The following is an 18895-nucleotide window of genomic DNA, read 5'->3' on the forward strand; positions in this document are numbered from 1 at the left end:
AAAAAATATAAGCATTTCAGAATTCTCATCAATTTGTTCCTTTCGATCTTTCATATTGAAATATTTGTTTCATTTTATTTCATTTTTTACGAATCCCCTACAAACAGTACTTTATCACATATCCAAGCTATACTCCAGTTTGCAGTTAACGAACCTGTAACAGATCATCGCATGTAACAGTGTAACAGTGTAACAGTTCATGGAGTTAAAACAAACATCAGAACTCAAGCAAGTGGAAAATTCACAAAAAACAAGAACAGCTAGATCAGTCATCCCATTCATCGTCATCATCATCGTCATCCCCACCGTCATCTTCACTTTCATCTGAAAGAGAGAACAAGTATAAAGTGTTTGTAGCTCTGGCGGTTTAACTCATGGATGCACACACTCACGCACCACTTTATTAGGTACACCTAGCTCGTACTAGTTTGGACCCCCTTTTTTCCTTCAGAACTGCTTTAGTTTTTCAGCAAATTACTGGAAAGATTTCACAGAGATTTTGATCCATATTTGCATGATAGCATCATACAGTTCCTGCAGATTTGTCAGTTTCACATCCATGATGCAAATCTCCTGTTCAAACACATTGCAAAGGTGAGCTATTGAAATGAGATCACAGCCTGGGAAGTGATGCCTAGTGGGGTCTTCGGCTGCTGCAGCTCATCTTCTTCAAGATTGGAGTTTGGATGTGTTCAGAGATGCTCCTACCTTGATTGCAACTAGTGAGTATTTCTGTTACTGCTGCCTTCCTAACAGCTCAAAGCATTCTGGAACTCTCCTCTAACTTTAACAAGACAGAGGTTTCTTTGCCCAGAGGTTTGCTCCTGCTATCCAGCAGTTCATCCAAATAACTTCTGGATATTTTCTTTCTCAGATGATTGTACATGAACCATAGAGGTGATTGTGCAGGAAAACATCAGTATATCAGCGGTTTATGCAACACTCTGACCAGCCCATTTGGCACCAACACCAAAACATGTCATATCCGCTTACTTAAATCACCTTTCTTCATGATCCCGATGCTCAGTTTGAACTTCAGTAGGTGGCCTTGCCTACATCTACATGCCTAAATGTACTGATTTAGTGCTATGAGATTGGATGATTAGATATTTGCATTAATAAGCAGCTGAACAGGTGTACCTAATAAAGAGACCAGAGTGTATATACAAAGATGTTACTGGTAGTGTAATATTTACCAGAGGAATGGATGACTTTGCTTCTCTTCTGCATGACCATCATGAGAGCACCGACAATGCCTTCACCTGACTCTGCTGATGCAGGTGGAGCTGGATTAGGGTCGTCTGTTACCTGTAATACACGACACCACAGGAGGACAAAATGTAAACGTCAGTACGCTCTACAAATATCTCGGCATGTTGCAGCATGAAAATCAAGACGTTTGACTTATGTAACAGATGTTCTTGAGAAAGCCGAGTTTCTTTACTTTTCTCAGTTTTTTCCCACTTATGATCTGATCCAGCAAAGCTCCTCTGCTGTCTCCTCCACCAACGGAAGCGGAAGTAGGTCGTGGTGCACCACCAGACATGGAAGGAGGAGGAGGGGGGAAATCTGAAGAAACAGAAGTTGGGGGAGGTGGCGGTGGTGGTGGTGGAGGAGGTGGAGGTGGGCCTCCTCCTCCTCCTCCTCCTCCTCCACCACCAACCCCTCTGCTGGGTGTAGACGGGACAGGGGGAGGTGGAAAACCTGCGGAGCGCTGGCTTGGTGGTGGGGGAGGAGGAGCGCTGTGGGAAGACATGGGAGGTGGGGCATGAGGAGACCTTGAAGATGGAGGAGGTGGAGCATGTGATGGCGGGGGTGGCGGAGGGCCGCTTCGGCTTGATGGAGGAGGGGGTGGTAAAGATCCACGAGAAGGAGGTGGCTGGGGAGGCGGGCCTGCTCGCTGTGAATGACCTGGAATGGGAGGCAGGGGGCCAGAACGGCCTCGCTGGGGTGGAGGGGTTGGAGCAGAGGGGCTAGAGCCTGGTAGCGGAGGGAGGGGTCCCTGTCTGCCAGGTGGAGGAGGTGGAGGTCCTGTAGATACAATTGAGTGGAAGAATGTATAAACATATATTACAACTCATCCATGGTTTAACAACAAGATCAGCCTGTTTGGAACAGTGAGATAGTTAACTGAGTCAAAAACGAGGCAGTGGGAGTCTAACCTGATCTGTTCATCTCCCTTTTGACTGCCTCCATCCCTCCTGACTGTTCAATGACATTATAGATGAGCTGGGAGGTTTTCTCATCCCTCATTTCAGCTTCACTAATGCCAGCTTGAGACAGCAGCCGCATCAGGTCAGGGTCCAGGTTGTTAGGGTCCCACCCGACATGACTTACATGCCTGACGGAAGAAAAGAAGAAGGAAACAGTTTAATGAAGTTAAATTCAAACAACAAAATATGAATATTGCTCTAAAACATCTGACAAAACTTCATTTTCAGTGAGTAATACACTCACTGAAATCCACTAGGTGCTCCTATGTCTGCTTTGGAGAGCTTGAGGCCCTTTTTCTTCTTCTTCTTGTCCTTCTTTCCTTTGCCTGTCGCAGCAGAGGCAGCAGCAGGTGTAGGCACCGAGCGATAACGTGAAGACTGGATATCTGGGTTCTGAATGTCCACTGTGGCCATGTGAAAAGACGGAGGGCCACTAGGTCCTGTTTTTGGAAGACGTCCAGATTAGGTCACTGGTTAATATGTTCCTAGTATGTTTCATTTTATGTATCAATAGTAAAAGGTACACAGCAAAGACAGCAGTTGCACACCTTTTTCAGGTGGGAGTGGAGGTAGGGAACCTCTGTCTGCAGTGAAAGAAAACAGAAAATTATATGTAGCACTACAGTTTGCCACGTTCACACAGCATACTGTTTTGAAGTTTTTGCCATCTTACCACTAGTGTGCGGGGGGCGCTGTTTCTTGTCTGTGAGAGAGGTGAGAGAAACCATTTTGCATTAACGTCACACACAACCGTTAAAACGAACGAATGACTCGTTGTTTCATATATAATCACGTATCAGCCTGGAAGCGATTTTTTTCTAAGAGTACTAGAATAGGGTACTTGATAAAAAAACTTCCTCATTTAGAGTGATTTTAATGTTTGTTTGTTTTTTCCCCACAGTGCTTTCTCAAATATATATTAACCTCAAACCATCTATACACAAATAAACTGTGAGTAAGTGGTAACCATAATATTTCAAATGTATTCTTTGCTTTCCAATCCTAAAAAGAGACATCAAAGCAGTGAAAGGCTGTGGCCTCACTGACCTTGACGGGTGTTTCTTTGGTTGATTTTTTCCTGAACAGCAGTTTGGAAACTGTCTGCTTCCTGCTGATCACAGAAGTTCAGTCCGACCTGGCAGTCCTACAGTATATAACAGACGCACACAGAATCAGGATTGATGATTTTTGACCCATAGTGATGATTACACCAGAAGTAACTGCACCACATCACATCATAATTACAGCTTTAAGATGAGGTAAAACAAGGGATGTGCTTACATCAGCAGGAAAGGTATGAAAGAATGGCCTTGGGGCTGAGTACACAATTTGGTTGTAGAGCTCCTGCTCCCAAACCATACTCCCGACCTGTAAAAAGAGTGAATTCATATGTCAGTCTTGTGAGATTAGAAACATAATCTAAGCTATCTAATATGGGACCCATTATGTGGGGGGTTACCTTTAAATCAAACATCCGTATGAAATAGGAGCGCTGAGGGTTGTCTTTGACGAAACAGGCCACCCCAGTGTGCTGCAAGCTCCACATGGATGAACTGTTAGGTAGAGCCATGAACAGCTGTGCGACTGCGGTGGCCATGGACTGAACACATAGACAAGACAGACATTGAAAAGAGCTCAGAGCTGATAGGAAACTTGAGAGCTCTTTATTACAGTTCATATGTAAATTTGCAGCTTTGCAGTGAGAATAAACTTCCTCATCTGCTTTCATTTGTTCAGATAAGGCTTAAAGTTTGTGATGCTCCTAGTTTTTCAATGCAGCCTTCTACATAATTAAAATGTGTAGCTTGTGCACATCTAGTGTTTTGTTATTATGGCAGGGTCACACAATTGTAAACACTATTGTTTACCTCAGAGGCCAAAAGCAAGCACTGAACAAGGCAACTTCCACTGTAAGACCAAAGCTGTGCATAGTGACTAATTCTGACAGCAGAGGAAGAATTGGTTCAGCCACCATTTCCTGTTACAGCTACCTACTTTTTGATGACCTAATGTCAGCAAATAACGCTTGAATTCACATAAACTCTCAATAGATTTCAAAAAATAAAGAGTAAAATAAGACAGGCCTTCAAATGGACCAAAAATAAAGCGACTAAAAATATTACGAAAATAATCTGCCAAAAGAGAGTTGAGAAAATGATGGTACAACAATGCTGTGTTAAAAGTATAACAGTCCTCAACCCATTGTTAAACTGTGCATCAATTAGAATGATGTGTACCCCAGTGTACACCGCCTTCTTTTAAGGTAAACGCTTTTAACGAAAAGGATACAAGTCAAGACAGATAAAGCAGAGCGACATTCTTTCAGTTGGTAATCCCCTCCCGGGTCAGCTAAGAACTTACAGCACACCTTCTGCCCAGCAGCTCCTCCAGCTTCTCATTCTCCTGTGGGCTCAGCAGAAAGCTTTGAGTGCTCTCTGTTTTAGTTTTAGATCCACGACTCATGGTCCTGTGATAAAACCGGTTATCCTAAACTACTGCATGCACAGCATTTGAACAAGCGCCCTTGCAACAGAATACTCTCTATAGTTAGCTCTACAGTCAAGGAAGTTTCTCTTCTCTCTTCTTTGCACACATCAACTCAAAGCCGGAAATGAACGACCACATTTTTTCTTCTCTCGCTCAGACCCAGAGCACAAACGTGTTACTTCCATTTTCAGAAGGAGGAAGTGCAATGTTGTATCTCTCCTCCTCAAGTAACGTTCTTTTAGATACACTGAGTTTATGCGACCTCTCATACAAAATTTTAAAAAAGAGACGTTTGTGTACAAATAAAACACATTTTATTGACAGTTAACAACATTCAAATTAATTCAAAAATGTACAGGATGAATTACAATGTTAACAGGTCTTTTAGTCACATTTTAAAAACAAAAAAAGGACTTCACTAATTCTTGCTTAAAGCGGACCCACTGTGCTTCGTATTTTGAGTAGTTCAGTCTACCAGAACAGCTTTGCATGCTTCATTTGAAATAACGCTTAATGGACTTTACTGCAAGCCCTCAGATGGTCCAGAGCACCCGAAGTCCTTTTAACAGACTTCTTTCTGATCAACTGTCCTTTGCAAACAGAGGTTTTGAACAGAAGGTGGTTAGAACAGCAAATAAAGATCCAGCAGCTAAAATCTGTCACAAATAAGGAAATGAGCATTTAGAGCAGTCTGAAGTTCAAGCTTTCTGCTCTCAGGATTACTTGGACTTGCTAACCTCAGTACCTGTTTAAGATGAGCACACCCCTTGTAAGAGTTATGTTATGACTGAGATAACAACATAAGAGGTCCACTTTGAAGCCATTATTGAACACAATGAAAAGTTTCTGGTACTGATTAAACATGCGCAGCATTTATAACACTGGATGAATTCATGTACAACTTTAACTGGTCTTTGCCAAGCATGTTAAAAAAAAAAGAAAGAAAAAGAAACACTCTTTCACAATGTGACATAATAAATAGATTCTTTGGTTTGCAATTATGGATGTTCAGGCTCACATAAAAACTTTGTTTCGGTTTTCACAAACCTCCTCTCACACATGATTGTCTGTTTGACCTTCATGAACAGCAGCAAAAAACAAAAGAAAATCCCATAAATTGCACCATATTTTGCCAGGTCACTGGGAAACTTCAAGATGACCACCATTGTGACAGTAATTTTTTTTTTAAATGGATGAAATATCACATTAAATGCATTGATTAGAATCCATGTTAAATTCACTGAAAACATTTTTGATCATAAGCAGTTGTTTGTGTGGAACTGCGGACTAACCCTCGAAGGTCATAATTAGCTGAACAGGTAAAGTTTGGGGAAATGGCGGATTTGTCAGTCATAAAAGTAAAAGTAAACCGTAGCTGACAAATGTCTCAGGTAAAGAACATACTGCCCTACAAAACTAATACATGTAAGTTCTGTAAAATCTGACATGGTAGGGAAGGAGATTTGTGAAATGTAGACATTGACTGAGCAATTCCAAGGAACTGTCCACATCCAAAAACGGAATTTCCACTTTTTTTTCATTCAAAGCGTTTGCTGCAAATCTACAAATGACCCCAAACAAAATCCTCAGTTTGAGCTGTGACAGGACTCATCGAGGCAGAACACTTTGCTTTGTATTTTCATACATCTGTGTTCTCTCCTCCAGTACAGGACATGTCGTCTGCTCCATCACATGTAAAAACACTTTCCTGTTTTTTTGATGTAGGTGAAGGCTCTTCACGTTATCCTTCATCTTGTGTAGTCAAACTTTCTAGTTTGGCTTTGGATGAGAAGATGGGGCTAATTTAATTAAAAAGGGGGCTTTGGTTGATGTTCTGTGTGCAGTACCTCTGTTCAGTTATAGCAGCTAGTGCCCACCTACACTTCGACTCTCTCCAGTCACCCAGTCAATGATAATAAATGACAAACTCATGACCATGAAGACAAATCCCAATGCAGCGAAGCATATGGCCTGCAGTAATAAAGGATAAGAAAACAACATGTGTATTAAGAACAGATAAAAGCTAATATATGGAGATTTACATGACCAAGAACAGTTAATACCATCTTTGATAGAGGAAGGATATACCTGAATCTTAGATCTTGAGCACAGGGGTTCCTGGTCTTCAGGAACAATTCGGATATAGAAAATTGCGGGTAGGATGAAAATGAGGCTGGGGGCGGATGTGGCTCCTGTAGATGATAGCACAGAATAAATAAGTGAGTTTATTTATTAGAAATAACCCATAGCATGATTTACAGATGATCTAGTCCAGGGGTGGGCAGTCTCAGTCCACGAGGGCCGGTGTCCCTGCAGGTTTTAGATGTGTCCTCGAACCAACATAGCTGATTTAAATGGCTAAATTAGCTCCTCAACATGTCCTGAAGTTCTCCAGAGGCCTGGTAACGAACTAATCATGTGATTCAGGTGTGTTGACCCAGGGTGAGATCTAAAACCTGCAGGGACACCGGCCCTCGTGGACTGAGATTGCCCACCCTGATCTAGTCAGTATAATAAAAATATTTTATTAAACTTTTTTATACTCAACCATAAAACACATTTTTGTTCATCAAACAGCCACGAATAAAAGGAAAATGACATCTGTTACACTTATATGAAAAAGTCAGTTTGAATGTAGACTGCGAAGTCCTGTAAAAAAAAACTAATTATACTCTATGCACACTATGTTGTTTAATTTCACTGAGGTTAGTAGGCATTTATTTATGCACATGTCCTGCCACCATATTTTAGATGGGTTGAGGTCTGCACTTTGACTGGGCCATTTCAGTTATTTCGGCTGTAGATTTCCTGGTGTGTTTGGAATCACTGTCGTGTTGCATGAGCCAATTTGGGCCAAGCTTTATTTGTCAGACAGATGGCCTCATATTTGATTCCAGAATTCTCTGGCATACAGAGAAGTTCATGGTTGGCTCAGTGACTGGAAGGTGCACAGGTCCTATGGCTGCAAGCCCAAATCATCACCCCTCCACCACCATGCTTGATAGTTGGTATGAGGTATTTGTGCTAATATGCTGTGTTTTTTTTGTTTTTCAAATACGGCACTGTGCATTATGGCCAGATATCTCCATTTCAATCTCATCCGTCCAAAGGACATTGTTGCAGGACTCATTTGTTCCGATGCATGTCATGTTGTTATGCTATTTAGAAAGAAGAGGCTTTCTTCTCGCAATTCTTCCAAATGATCCATATATACATATTTTTTCTATTTGTATTATCATGAACTTAGAGATTTATGATTTTAACCAAGGCTGGTAAAAAAAAATCCCATATAGAGTCAAGAATAGCCCCAATTTCGGAACTGAGCAGCTGCATTTTTGCTGTGCAAACATACCAATAATGCCAAAGATGTCACGGATGGAGGGCACCAGGATAACAAGAAGATTGACCACGAAGAGGAGACCAAAGGCAATGCCAATGTGTCTAACCCAGTGGAAAGGCTTGTCAGCGAATAAGATCTGAAGCAAGGCCTTGCGGATCTGCAGACATCAGTAAGAAAATGAAGAATAAGATCAGATGACAAATATTAAGACTGATAATCTTTTAAACCTGATTTAGGTTCATTGCTTTAAGTAGTATTAAATGAACAGCTTTTAAGAAGCTGTTGGGTAAAGTCAACTTTATCCAATCTTTTAATGGGTGTTTTCTCACATTTGCTAAAAAAATAGTTTATTATGTTGAAAATCAAGACCTTACTTTTAGAGCTCACAACAAAAGCAGGCTTGTTGGTCACAGTAGTTCCCTGTTTAAACCACAACTTACCATTTTTGCAGTATGGTTTTTACGTAGTTAAAAAATAATAATACAACGTTTTAACTAGCAAGCTGTAGCTGTACAGTAGCTGATCCTGGTCACAATCCTTAAGCAAAGGCTTCAAAGATGTCACCCTCCCTTCATTTAGCTCTCTACTATGTCAGTCTCTATAATTTCACTCTAAAGGGCGTAGACTGCGCATTCTTAAAATTCCTACTAAAATGTTTTATTCCATTAAAAAATTGTCTGTCAAACAGTCAACTATTAATACTTCTTAAATTAGTTAAAGAAGATTAAGTTAAAAAAGGCCTTATAGTCAATACACTCCTGAAAGTGAAAGAGTTGCTTTGAGTTTCATCGTTTCACTGTGGCACAGCACTGAAAGAGTCAAGCTTTTTCAGTACATTAATTATTTTCATTTGGCAGATCCAGTTATGTGATGTAGAGTCCTCATTAGCAGTTATTGATTTGTGATGTTGGGATTTTATGGCTGAGATAGCAACATTGTTAGGAAGCAATGTTGTTAGGACTACAGACTGCTTAATGCTATGTGTCCTTTTGTTTACTATGAACTTGCAGCATCATTCTAACCTGTGTGAACCTGCGTAAAAATTGTCCAAAAATATTAAAGTTTTCTCAGGCCCATCTAACAGATAAGTTTAAAAATGAAATTCTTCAAAATAACTGTTGCCTTGGAGTGCCACTGGGCTCAATACTGGGCCCAGTATATTCAGGTCAGTATCATTTATTCACACAAGGAACCATCATGAATCACCTCTGCCTCACTCACATGATGCCAGTTAAAACTGTTACATAGACAACAGACTTGAGAAATGAATTAATAAATAGCTACACTGTAATATCTTTCGGTTCATTCAGATGTCAAGGGTGATTATGTTTGTTGTTTGTTTTTACTTAGCCAATAGTCTGTATATTTCTTTAACAATTAACTAATGTAGAAAATAGTCAATTACCAGACTAATTGCTGCCCTTCTGTTAGTTTTATCCAATGTTTAAAATCTATATTACTGCATTTATCTTTGTATAATACACAAAACCTCTATTTCTCTGTGTGTGCATGGGCATATGTCTGTGTTCTTTTGGTCACCACCTAATCTGACATGATCAAGAGCTGAACAGCCAAACCTGACATACAGGTAAAACTTATGTTACCTAGCAACTACCTAGCCACATATATAGATAGTATAAAATACAGATGTAGCTTCTAGGATAAAAAAAGAAGCATATTTTGCAGAAGTGCTTTAAGCCAATTTCTGATCTGAATGCCACCAGATGGCGATATATGTGGCTGCAAAAGACAGTCCTATAATAGTCTATGGGAAAACTTCCATCTTGACCTGTGTAAAAACTTCCCGGTTCACTTTTTGGGCTCAGTCACTCATTATGGTCATATTGAATTAAAAAAAAAACCTAAATCTTATTCAGACAGGGTTTCAAAATGGAGGATTATCTATCGTATCTGTGACGTACACTCATTAGCTAAAAGTTTGTCAATCATGCCATTACACATTTTTATATGTGGACCCACAGTCACACCCACTTTAATGTCCCTATAGCATCATATGAAAGCATATGGAAAGAATATGGAAAGTTAAGCCTTTTGCTCTCATGGTACATGTGCCCTTAAACAACATCTTGTATAAACGTTCTTCTACTTCTCTTTTATGCAATTATTATCTTTAACTAATATCACTGATGTCTTACCGGGAAGAGAACAACAGGAACAGTCAGAGTTACAGCTACAAGCACAGCCAGACGTACACAGAGGATCAAGACATCCAATGGGTCCACGCGAATATAGGTGTGTAACAGCTCTGACTCCACAGCGCCTAGCCACAGAGAAGCAGACAGCCTTTTACATACAGTATCTTGCGTGGTTTCCTTCTTTCACAATACTGTAAGTTAAATCTCACAACACTTCAAAGCAGAATAACAAAGTGACCATTCACTTGTATAGATGTGAAAGGTCACATCTTACCATAAAAAGTGAGGTAACCAAAAAGAGCTGTCAGCAGGTACATGACAAACATGGCCAGGATGGAGATGTTAGCAACATTCTGCATGCGTTTCTTGGTGGCACTAGAGTAAAGCAAAACAGATAAATGACAATAATTTGTCTTGAAAACTTAGTGTGAAGCAGTAAAAAAAATAAATAAAAATTAAAACTTACTTTCTGAGCTCAGTGTAGATTGGTAGAACTTCTGGGTGGCAGACAAAGGCAAAAGCCAAAATTGGGATGGTGTATGCTGTCTGCAGCCAAAACACAGCAAAGGTCAGTAACACAGTTATGGTTGCTATATTCTTAACGCTGCTGTTGACATAACACACCTTAGTTTTGTTGGCTTAATAAACTCCAGTGCAAAAAATATAGCGTGCTGTGCAAATCATTAAATAAAAATACACATGACACAGCAGGAAACTAGGCACAGGCACCGTGAAAATGTTTGTTCACTAACCTGTGGGTTCATGGTAAATAGCTTGGAGTCACAGAAGCCATCTGCTGTAGGATCAACACTGTCATGGTCAGCACCAGTGCTGTTATGATGATGATGATAATCTACCAGTGGACATAGGATGTTGAATTTCTTGTATATCACCTGGGGAGACATGCTCATAGCTTAATCAAAGATAAATATTTAACGGAAGCACGGTGGGTTATATTGTATGTATCTTTAATGTCTCACCGAAATGAGAAAAAACACCATACAGGAGAGCGAGAAACCGCTGGTATAGCCAAGGTAACCTGGGTCGCAATAACAGCACAATGTTAACGTTATTTATGGTCTTAGACAGTAGAGAGAGAAAAAGAGGCAATAATGTTACTTTAATTTAATCAATGCAGGATATGAAAACAAGGCAGACAAAAGGATAGTGTAAACATGATGCAAGTAGGGGAGGATGAGTAGTAATACAAATAATTGCAAAAAAAGAAAAGAAAATGTGCAACAGAATGAAAAACATACCAAGGTGTTTCATGAGTGCTAGAGGAAAGATGATGAGAACACTAACTATGATGATCAAGTAGTTTCCATTCAAGAACCACTCTCTAAGAGACAGCCAAAAGAACAATGTAAAAAAAAAAATTAGTGTGTTCCTAAACAAAAATGAAACTGATTTATGTGACTCTAAGTTAGAAAATTGCTTTCACACTCACCCCGTGTTCTCCTGTTTACCGAAGAAAGCTTGAATAACCAGTGGGAGCTCAGACTTTACGATGAAGAGATAGCTTGACATAGCTGAAAAGAAACCAAAACAAACGCAATTTGCGTTCATATTTATATTTATATATAGTTTTATGACCGGCGTCAGAGGTAAATGAAATGGAAGGAAAAGTGATGACATTACCTCCAATGTTATGTACTGTTATGATGATGGCAGCCAGCATTTTCCCTGGGCGGCCAAAAGCCCGATTTCCAAGCTGCTCATAAGCCCGGATGCCTGAAAACACATGAACTCTATGTATGCGTGCAAGCTATGAACATACAAATTGCTCTGTGGCTACATGCTTGGTAATTCTCTGCCTTACCAACAACTCCAGCACTTTTTAGCAGAAGATGAATTGAATATGCGGATAGAAGAGCAATGCAGACCAACAGGATTCTGAAACACATAAGACATTTACATTCTTTTAAAAAACATATTCACAAAACTATCCTGTTACTCTGAAGTTATTGTGATTGTTGTCATTTTGTTTTTTATTGTTTTTTTCCCACTCACACAAGAGAGTTTGGCTTTGACAGACTGGCTCTCCAGTCAGCCGTTACCTCCCTTCCCCCTGCCACATAGCACAGGTCTGATCCAAACAGGCGTGTCTTGGATCTGATCAGTGGGGTCTATATTTAACCACTCAAGTCTGATTTAGAGAAGCCGCGTGTGCATGAGCTCTAATGTACAATCTGACAGATCACGGTTTGCACATTAGAAGTTGTATGTATCAGTTGATGTACACCGATAGGTCACGGACAGAAACATCAGTTATCCCCTTGCCATCACACAAACCTGCCCAAACACAAATAAACACAAAGAACAAGATGATACACACTGGTGAGGCTCTACTTCTGGCCTTATAAGGACCCTCTATTAAATATATCCCATCTGTATCTACTATTGCAAACTGTGACCTTACCATGAAAGATAAACACAGTTTAAATAGAAAACAAAGAGACCATTCTCTACAGAAAAGGAACAAAAATGATCTTTAAAATAACAGAAAAGCAAAGACTGTTAGCTTCTAAGAAAAACTATTAACTCTCAGTCCTTTGAAAAGTAGACTAAACAAAATGACTTCAGTTTGCAGAAACCTTAGCCGTGTCAGTCCAAATGCTCACATGATAAACAGCCCTGCTGTAGCCTCTAGAAGAGGACACATTCTACTTTACCCAGTTACTAAATATAAATTACAAGAAGCTGAAATCAATCTGCTGTAATTCAGTTTGCAAAAAAAAAAGAAAGACACAATTTCAGCAGATCAGTGTGAGCAAATACATTCACCTATATGAGTGGAAACACACACACACAGAGGCATGCATAGTGACAGAGGGCACAAAGTTCAGCCAACACTGGGGTTTTCTGTTTGGCTTGGAGACTCACATAAAAAGCAAGATCCCTGTGTTGGACATTGCATAAGCCAGTCCCAGGATCCCACTGCCCATTATGGCATTACTGAGGTTAAAGATGGACATGCCAAACGAAGTCTTTCCCTCGAACTGCAACAAGAGGACAACAGAGGATGCCATTTGAGTTCATAGACAGAAATTACATAGTATTTACTGTATTTCAGTTTACTAAAACAAACAAGCACTCACATCTGTAAAGTGGGTTTCTTTCTTTGCACCAGGTTTATGTGGGAGAAACTCCTCCTGCTCGGCCAAGGCATCAATTGGATCAAACCTGCAACCAATGATTAAAAGTGAGCTAAAACTAGGAAGTAGAACGAGCTTAAAAAGCTGTAAAACACTCACATTTGGTAGATGAAATTTAGAATGTCCCTGAGTTGAATTTTGACCCGATTGCTGTGATAAGATGCACCCAATCAGTCCCTAAGTCTTACCCATCTTCTTTGGTGTGTCCATTCATCTTCTGAAGCTCCATTTTGGTTGGGTACGTAATGTAATTGCTGAAATAAAAGAAGAGCAGTTTTCAGACTTTTAAATAGACATATTCACTTAAAAAGTATTTGCCTAAATTTGGAAATATTCATACTAGCAGAGGGTATGATGACAACTCTAGTTGTTTTTACTCTGCATACATAACATTCCAGCATGGTCCATGCACCAGTCTTCTCAACTTTCCATTATTTATGAAAAAACAAAAATGTGCAGGTTGACCTCGTCGTGTGCTTTTGTACATCGCATCTTATACATTTTCTATGATATATGTTGAAGTTGTTAGATTTGATGGGTGTTTCGGCAAGATTAGGACTCGTTATACATTTATGAGAAGTTATATAAGGTGCGGCTTAGGTCTTCAGGGCAATAAACAGAAGATTATTACAGTGGTATTCTGAGAAAGGTGCTCAAATGTCCTTGTCCTCTTTAGGTAAAGAAGTTCTCATACCTCAGAAGAGGCCAGAAGGAATATGTACTTCTTGCCAGTTTTAAAAGGGTAGTACTATTTCAGTCTTTAGATATATGACTGTCATTTTTCTGGCTTCCTGAAGGAGACTTTGTTGGTGTTGTTTAATTGTATGGTCGTTTTCTGGAGGGAAGATATGGTTCCTTAAAAAAACAAAAATAACTGAGAATAAAGGAGTTGCATGGGAATCTACTTTTAAAGAGAAACGACTAGATTCTCTTGTCATTTGCAAGAACAACAAACAAAAATCCTTTTAAACTCTTAATTTGGAGTTCTCCTTCCTACATAATATATATAGATAAAGTATAAATGACAGCTAAGTTGATTCACAAAATAAAATTCCCGGGAAACTGGCGCTTCACTTAGGGCGCCATTCAATTTTATCCTTGTGTGTAATTAAAGGCTTTAAATAACAAATGTTGTTGTAGGACTTATGTTGCTCTAATCTGCCATGAGCCACACAAAGCTGGCATGGAGACACTGCACTGGGAATGAGCGTAGGTCTGTGCTCCTGCACCAGGGTCATGAGATACTTCTCCTCTCTTTCAGCCAAACTGCCCTCAGGGTTTTCACATCTGACCCCTAAGGTCAGTCTTGCGCTACATTTTGCCATTCCATAAGAGTTTCACACAAAACTGGAATTTCACATGTTCCTACGCTCGGCACTGAAAAGGCCTGTAGACGTGTAATAAACCATACACCTCTGAGCTTGATAGCAGTGGGCAACTGAGATAAACAAAGGACTGCTGTGTAAATGGCGCTTTTTAGTCTAAATACAGAGTAGCCTTTTCCCTGCACATTGGCCTCAAGTCAGCTTTGGTTTGAGCAACTTTCTTTAGCCACATACCCACTAACTTTCCCATGGCCCATAGCCAACACACACAACCAACAAAGCAACGACTAAATGTCAGGGACAGGCTTTCAAATGGTGGGGGAAAACCAGCTGTTCAATTTCTGGTATTTTCACTTAACAAAAATTTGTCTAAATGAGTTTATGACTTACCACCAAAAGACAGTTTTAACTCAAATTTTAAAGACTTTTTTTTTTTTTATTGCAACAAGCCTTGTTGTAAAAGAGTGAGTGAAACCCAGCGCACCAGCTGCTTGTTCCACGTTTCAGTTTTCACTGGCCCTCAGAGCCGCTTTTCCACAGAGTGGGGAAAAAGCTTATAACGAGAAAAAAATACTTCTGAGTTTTTCGTCCTTATTTTTATTTTACACCCAAGCTTCTCCTCTGCAGGGAGTTCATTTTTTAGTAATTACTAAATATGTTTAACTGATACATGAAACCATCTATGGACAATCTTTACAATAAGAAAAACCAAAACATATCAAGTTAAACATGATCATACATATATATTACTGTATCTTATTATCCAGCAGCGTTACCACATGGCTTTTGTCTGATGCAAGACCAGCTCACTATTGACAGTTAGCCCTTCCCTTCTTTTCAACATGTACAAGGAACTCATTTAAAGGACACACGCATTTTTGCTGCAACTCACCCTTGCGATTCCCAAAGAAAGCTAGGTTTCTTTTCTGAATATTAACAGAATAAATCCTTGTGTAGGTTCATTCAATTTTCAGACTTCTAGTGTTTGTATGTAGCTTTGTTCCTAGGAGTCTCACCAAATCTTCTTGGTAGTAAGGAGAGGAGAGAGTGAGAGAGATTAGTGAGGCTGGGAGGGAGAGCTGCAGGAAATGGGAACACCCATACTTAACCCTTTGTTAAACCAGCAACACAGGTACTGCTGACGTTGGTGAGGCTTTGTAGGGATCCTCTCACCAGGTGGTTGCAGTGGAATGGTGTGAACAATACTGGGTATAACAAGGCAATAAATCACATGTGGATTTCACAGAAAGTCAGTACTTCAAACCTTCCACTAATCCCACATACTCATTATTCAGAAGAGCTTCTGGTCTTTAAACAAAAGATCAGCCGTGTCATTGCAGAGAATGGAAGGAGAAAAGTAGGTGTCATCTGAGATGGGTTTTATTATAGCTTTAACAGATATTCACTAACAGTTTTCCTCCCCTCTGGAAGTCATGCAGATTGTAATTAGCTTAGGAGATAAGTGCTTATTTAAGACTGATCACATGTGGCGGTGCTTAAGAGTGGATTTGTTGTGTGTGCGCTTGATTGAAAACAAACCCTGAGACCCGAATCCAAGCATTACACCGGAAAAGAGCACGTCATGAAACATGACACATTCGCAGATTTTTCAAAAGTTCTCACGCACCTAAAGCACCTCAGAAAGGCGAAGATTTTCCACTTTCATCAATAACAGAAGACATCCCTATCAGCAAATTTACTGGATTACCACCAAATGGAAGCTTCATAGGAAAACTAACCTAAACTAAAATGTAAAGAAAAAATGTGTTTCTGTAATGTGTTAATCCACCTGTATGCACAAGCTCTAAGAACTAAATTATATTTTTAATGCTAAAATACCATTATTGCTGTTATTAGTGAATTTTCAAATTTCACTGTTTTACAAAACAGCTGAAAAGTAGTACACCACTTTTTTTCTTAGTAAAAATGCCAAACTGCAGTTATTTATTCACATTACTGAACAGATAAAAGTTTGTGATTTAATATTGCTTGCTTGGTTGAATGCTTGATTAATTTCAGACTTTTCAGAGAAGTTAAATGTGCCAGGTTAAATTTGGGTATAAAAATGTGAATTCAGTTTGTTATATGCTTGATAAATAGCACTAACTTTTTAGTTTTAAGGAGTTTTTTGAGAGATTTCTAAAAAATGTTTTTATGACAGGCGGTCTAATACATTTGTTAAGCGCTCTATGTCACCTAAATGAAGTAAAGTAAACATACTTTGAATGTGGTCTAGGTGTTACCAGAACTAAATTGTCATCTCCTTCTAAGAACTGTTTCAGTTGGGGTGATAAGATTCAACGTAACTGACATATAAGCTTTAGCTGCACACAAAGAAACACCCACATTCCTTTATCTCACCAAGACACACACATGTTGGAACATATCTATTAAACAAGTTCATATCTTGCGATGATGCACACAGCTATGTTTTAACATCTCTGAAAGACTTGTTTTTTGCATGTTAAGAAAGCTGGATAAAAAAGATGAGGTCACTACTTTTTAGAGTAAAGAGGTGGTTAGAAGATCAGAACAGTAAAAGAAAGTAATGAATCTGTGTACAAATACAGTGAATGTTATCTTTGTAGTGAATGGAGCAACTATTCTAGGCAACTGTCATATTTGATGTAGAAAATGCTCCGTGAGGTGACAATCTGTGCTGATAAAATCATGCCCTGAGCATTTAACTTTATGTTTCCTGAAACAAAAAGTCAAGCAAGCATCTGCAGCCGAGATGATCTCTCATTTCATCTAGTCATTTAAATTTCTTCTGTGCTGCGACAACGACCAACATGTGCGCAGATGACAATAGAGATACCTCATCTGAAGGGTTAAAGCAGAAATGTGCAAATGTTCTTTGTTTTCTTGTTTCTGTAATGAATACTAGTCCTCAGTAGCTATAATAGCAACTTGCTAGACATCTTTTGCCGTCTTAGAATGGGAAGTCGTGCTGCTCACATGTAGCACATGTCTCCGGTCTTTGTACTCACCTAATTACAGTCAGAAAGAAGATGAATGTATTCTGTCCAGAAAAAAGTAACAGGATGAAAGTTCAAACTTGCTTGGTTCAAGTCCAAAAGCAGCTTTTCACAGAGTCATGAGCTCCTCTTTGGCTCTAAGAGCAGAGGAAAAACAATGGGGGAAGAAGGGAGATAGCAAATGCGCGCGTAAAGAAATTTCCTCCTCTCAGAAGGCACTCCCACACTGATCAGGGTACGTGCTGTTACTTTATGTAGTATTTGGACATTGGCGAGATTGATACTTTCTCTTCTACTTCTTCTTTTTTTTTTTTAACCTATGGAACAGTTTGCCATATTGAAGTAATATTTCTACTGTGCACCCTAAAACTGGGAGTAAAAATACATCAGACACCAATTTAAATACTCCACTTCCTGGCCTGCATAACAGTTGTTGTAATACGGTCATGCAGCTGGTAGTGTGAATAACATGTGCTTCAGTGGAAAGTTACATTTCATTTCAAGCAATGCATCTTCTCACTGCTGTTGCCATCTAGTGGGTATAAACATATTTTTTATGTTAGGAGAGTCAGAGTTGGGGGAAGGTAAAGAGATTTGGATAACATGCAAACTTCACACAGAAAGACCCCAGCCTGGATTTGAACCCAGGACCTTCTTGCTGTGAGGTAACAGTGCTAACCACCAACCTAAATGCACAAAAAATAACATAAAGAAAAAAGAATCTGTTCAATAAATTCAAACGCAAGGCCAACAGCTGGTCTATATATTTTTTATCAAAATAACTAACATCTTAAAACATCACATATATATTATGTGACAGAAACTAAAATGTTGTTTATACACAGGCCTGTCTGAAGCTGTCGGACTACAACTTTCATCTTTCATTAATTAATAGAAAAAAGGTAAAAGTTCCTTTTGCCCAAAGGTAATTTGCTCTAATAGTTTGATGCAACCAACTGTAAAAAAAACATAACAAAAAGCATTAATAGAATTATTTTTGCAATCATATATAAGGAAGGAAAATTAATAAGCCTGAAATTGATGAAGCTGAAGCTTAAAAATATTTAACATTTTTGTTTGAAAAACAACAAACCCCATGAGGAGCCATAAGCCAGAGTCAGCACACCCATTGTGCCAGTCCCAAGCCTGGATACGTGGGAAGGGTTGCGTCAGGAAGGGCATCCAGTGGAAGATTTTTGCCATACCCAAGATGTGGCTCATCAATAGGACTTCCATAA

The 18895-nt window shown here is 39.3% G+C and overlaps 2 protein-coding genes across 3 annotated transcripts; both read right to left on the reverse strand.

Moving 5' to 3' along the window:
- Positions 1-32: 32 nt before the first annotated feature.
- Positions 33-4816, reverse strand: wasb (WASP actin nucleation promoting factor b). The gene is made up of 11 exons (XM_031738840.2): positions 4575-4816; positions 3673-3813; positions 3495-3581; positions 3261-3357; positions 2887-2916; positions 2762-2797; positions 2458-2653; positions 2163-2341; positions 1445-2031; positions 1197-1308; positions 33-324 (listed from the first exon to the last, which is right to left on the reverse strand). Exons 1-11 carry the CDS (start codon positions 4674-4676, stop codon positions 266-268), a joined length of 1626 nt encoding a protein of 541 aa, XP_031594700.1. The 5' UTR covers positions 4677-4816; the 3' UTR covers positions 33-265.
- A 181-nt stretch (positions 4817-4997) lies between these two features.
- On the reverse strand, positions 4998-18042 carry LOC116319500 (sodium-coupled neutral amino acid transporter 3-like). 2 transcript variants are annotated; one of them, XM_031738852.2, is made up of 16 exons: positions 17670-18042; positions 13543-13608; positions 13298-13382; positions 13083-13198; positions 12019-12092; positions 11838-11930; positions 11647-11728; positions 11456-11538; positions 11177-11235; positions 10949-11089; positions 10663-10742; positions 10471-10571; positions 10197-10321; positions 8053-8197; positions 6789-6892; positions 4998-6671 (listed from the first exon to the last, which is right to left on the reverse strand). In XM_031738852.2, the coding sequence occupies exons 2-16, from the start codon at positions 13581-13583 to the stop codon at positions 6567-6569; spliced, it is 1434 nt and encodes a 477-aa protein (XP_031594712.1). In that variant the 5' UTR covers positions 13584-13608; positions 17670-18042; the 3' UTR covers positions 4998-6566. The 2 variants fall into 2 exon arrangements, with proteins under 2 accessions (XP_031594712.1, XP_031594711.1); XM_031738851.2 differs by lacking the exon at positions 17670-18042 and adding an exon at positions 15572-16557.
- Between the last annotated feature and the right edge of the window lie 853 nt (positions 18043-18895).

The sequence above is a fragment of the Oreochromis aureus genome, linkage group 20 (genome assembly GCF_013358895.1).
Source record: "Oreochromis aureus strain Israel breed Guangdong linkage group 20, ZZ_aureus, whole genome shotgun sequence".
Taxonomy (NCBI): domain Eukaryota; kingdom Metazoa; phylum Chordata; class Actinopteri; order Cichliformes; family Cichlidae; genus Oreochromis; species Oreochromis aureus.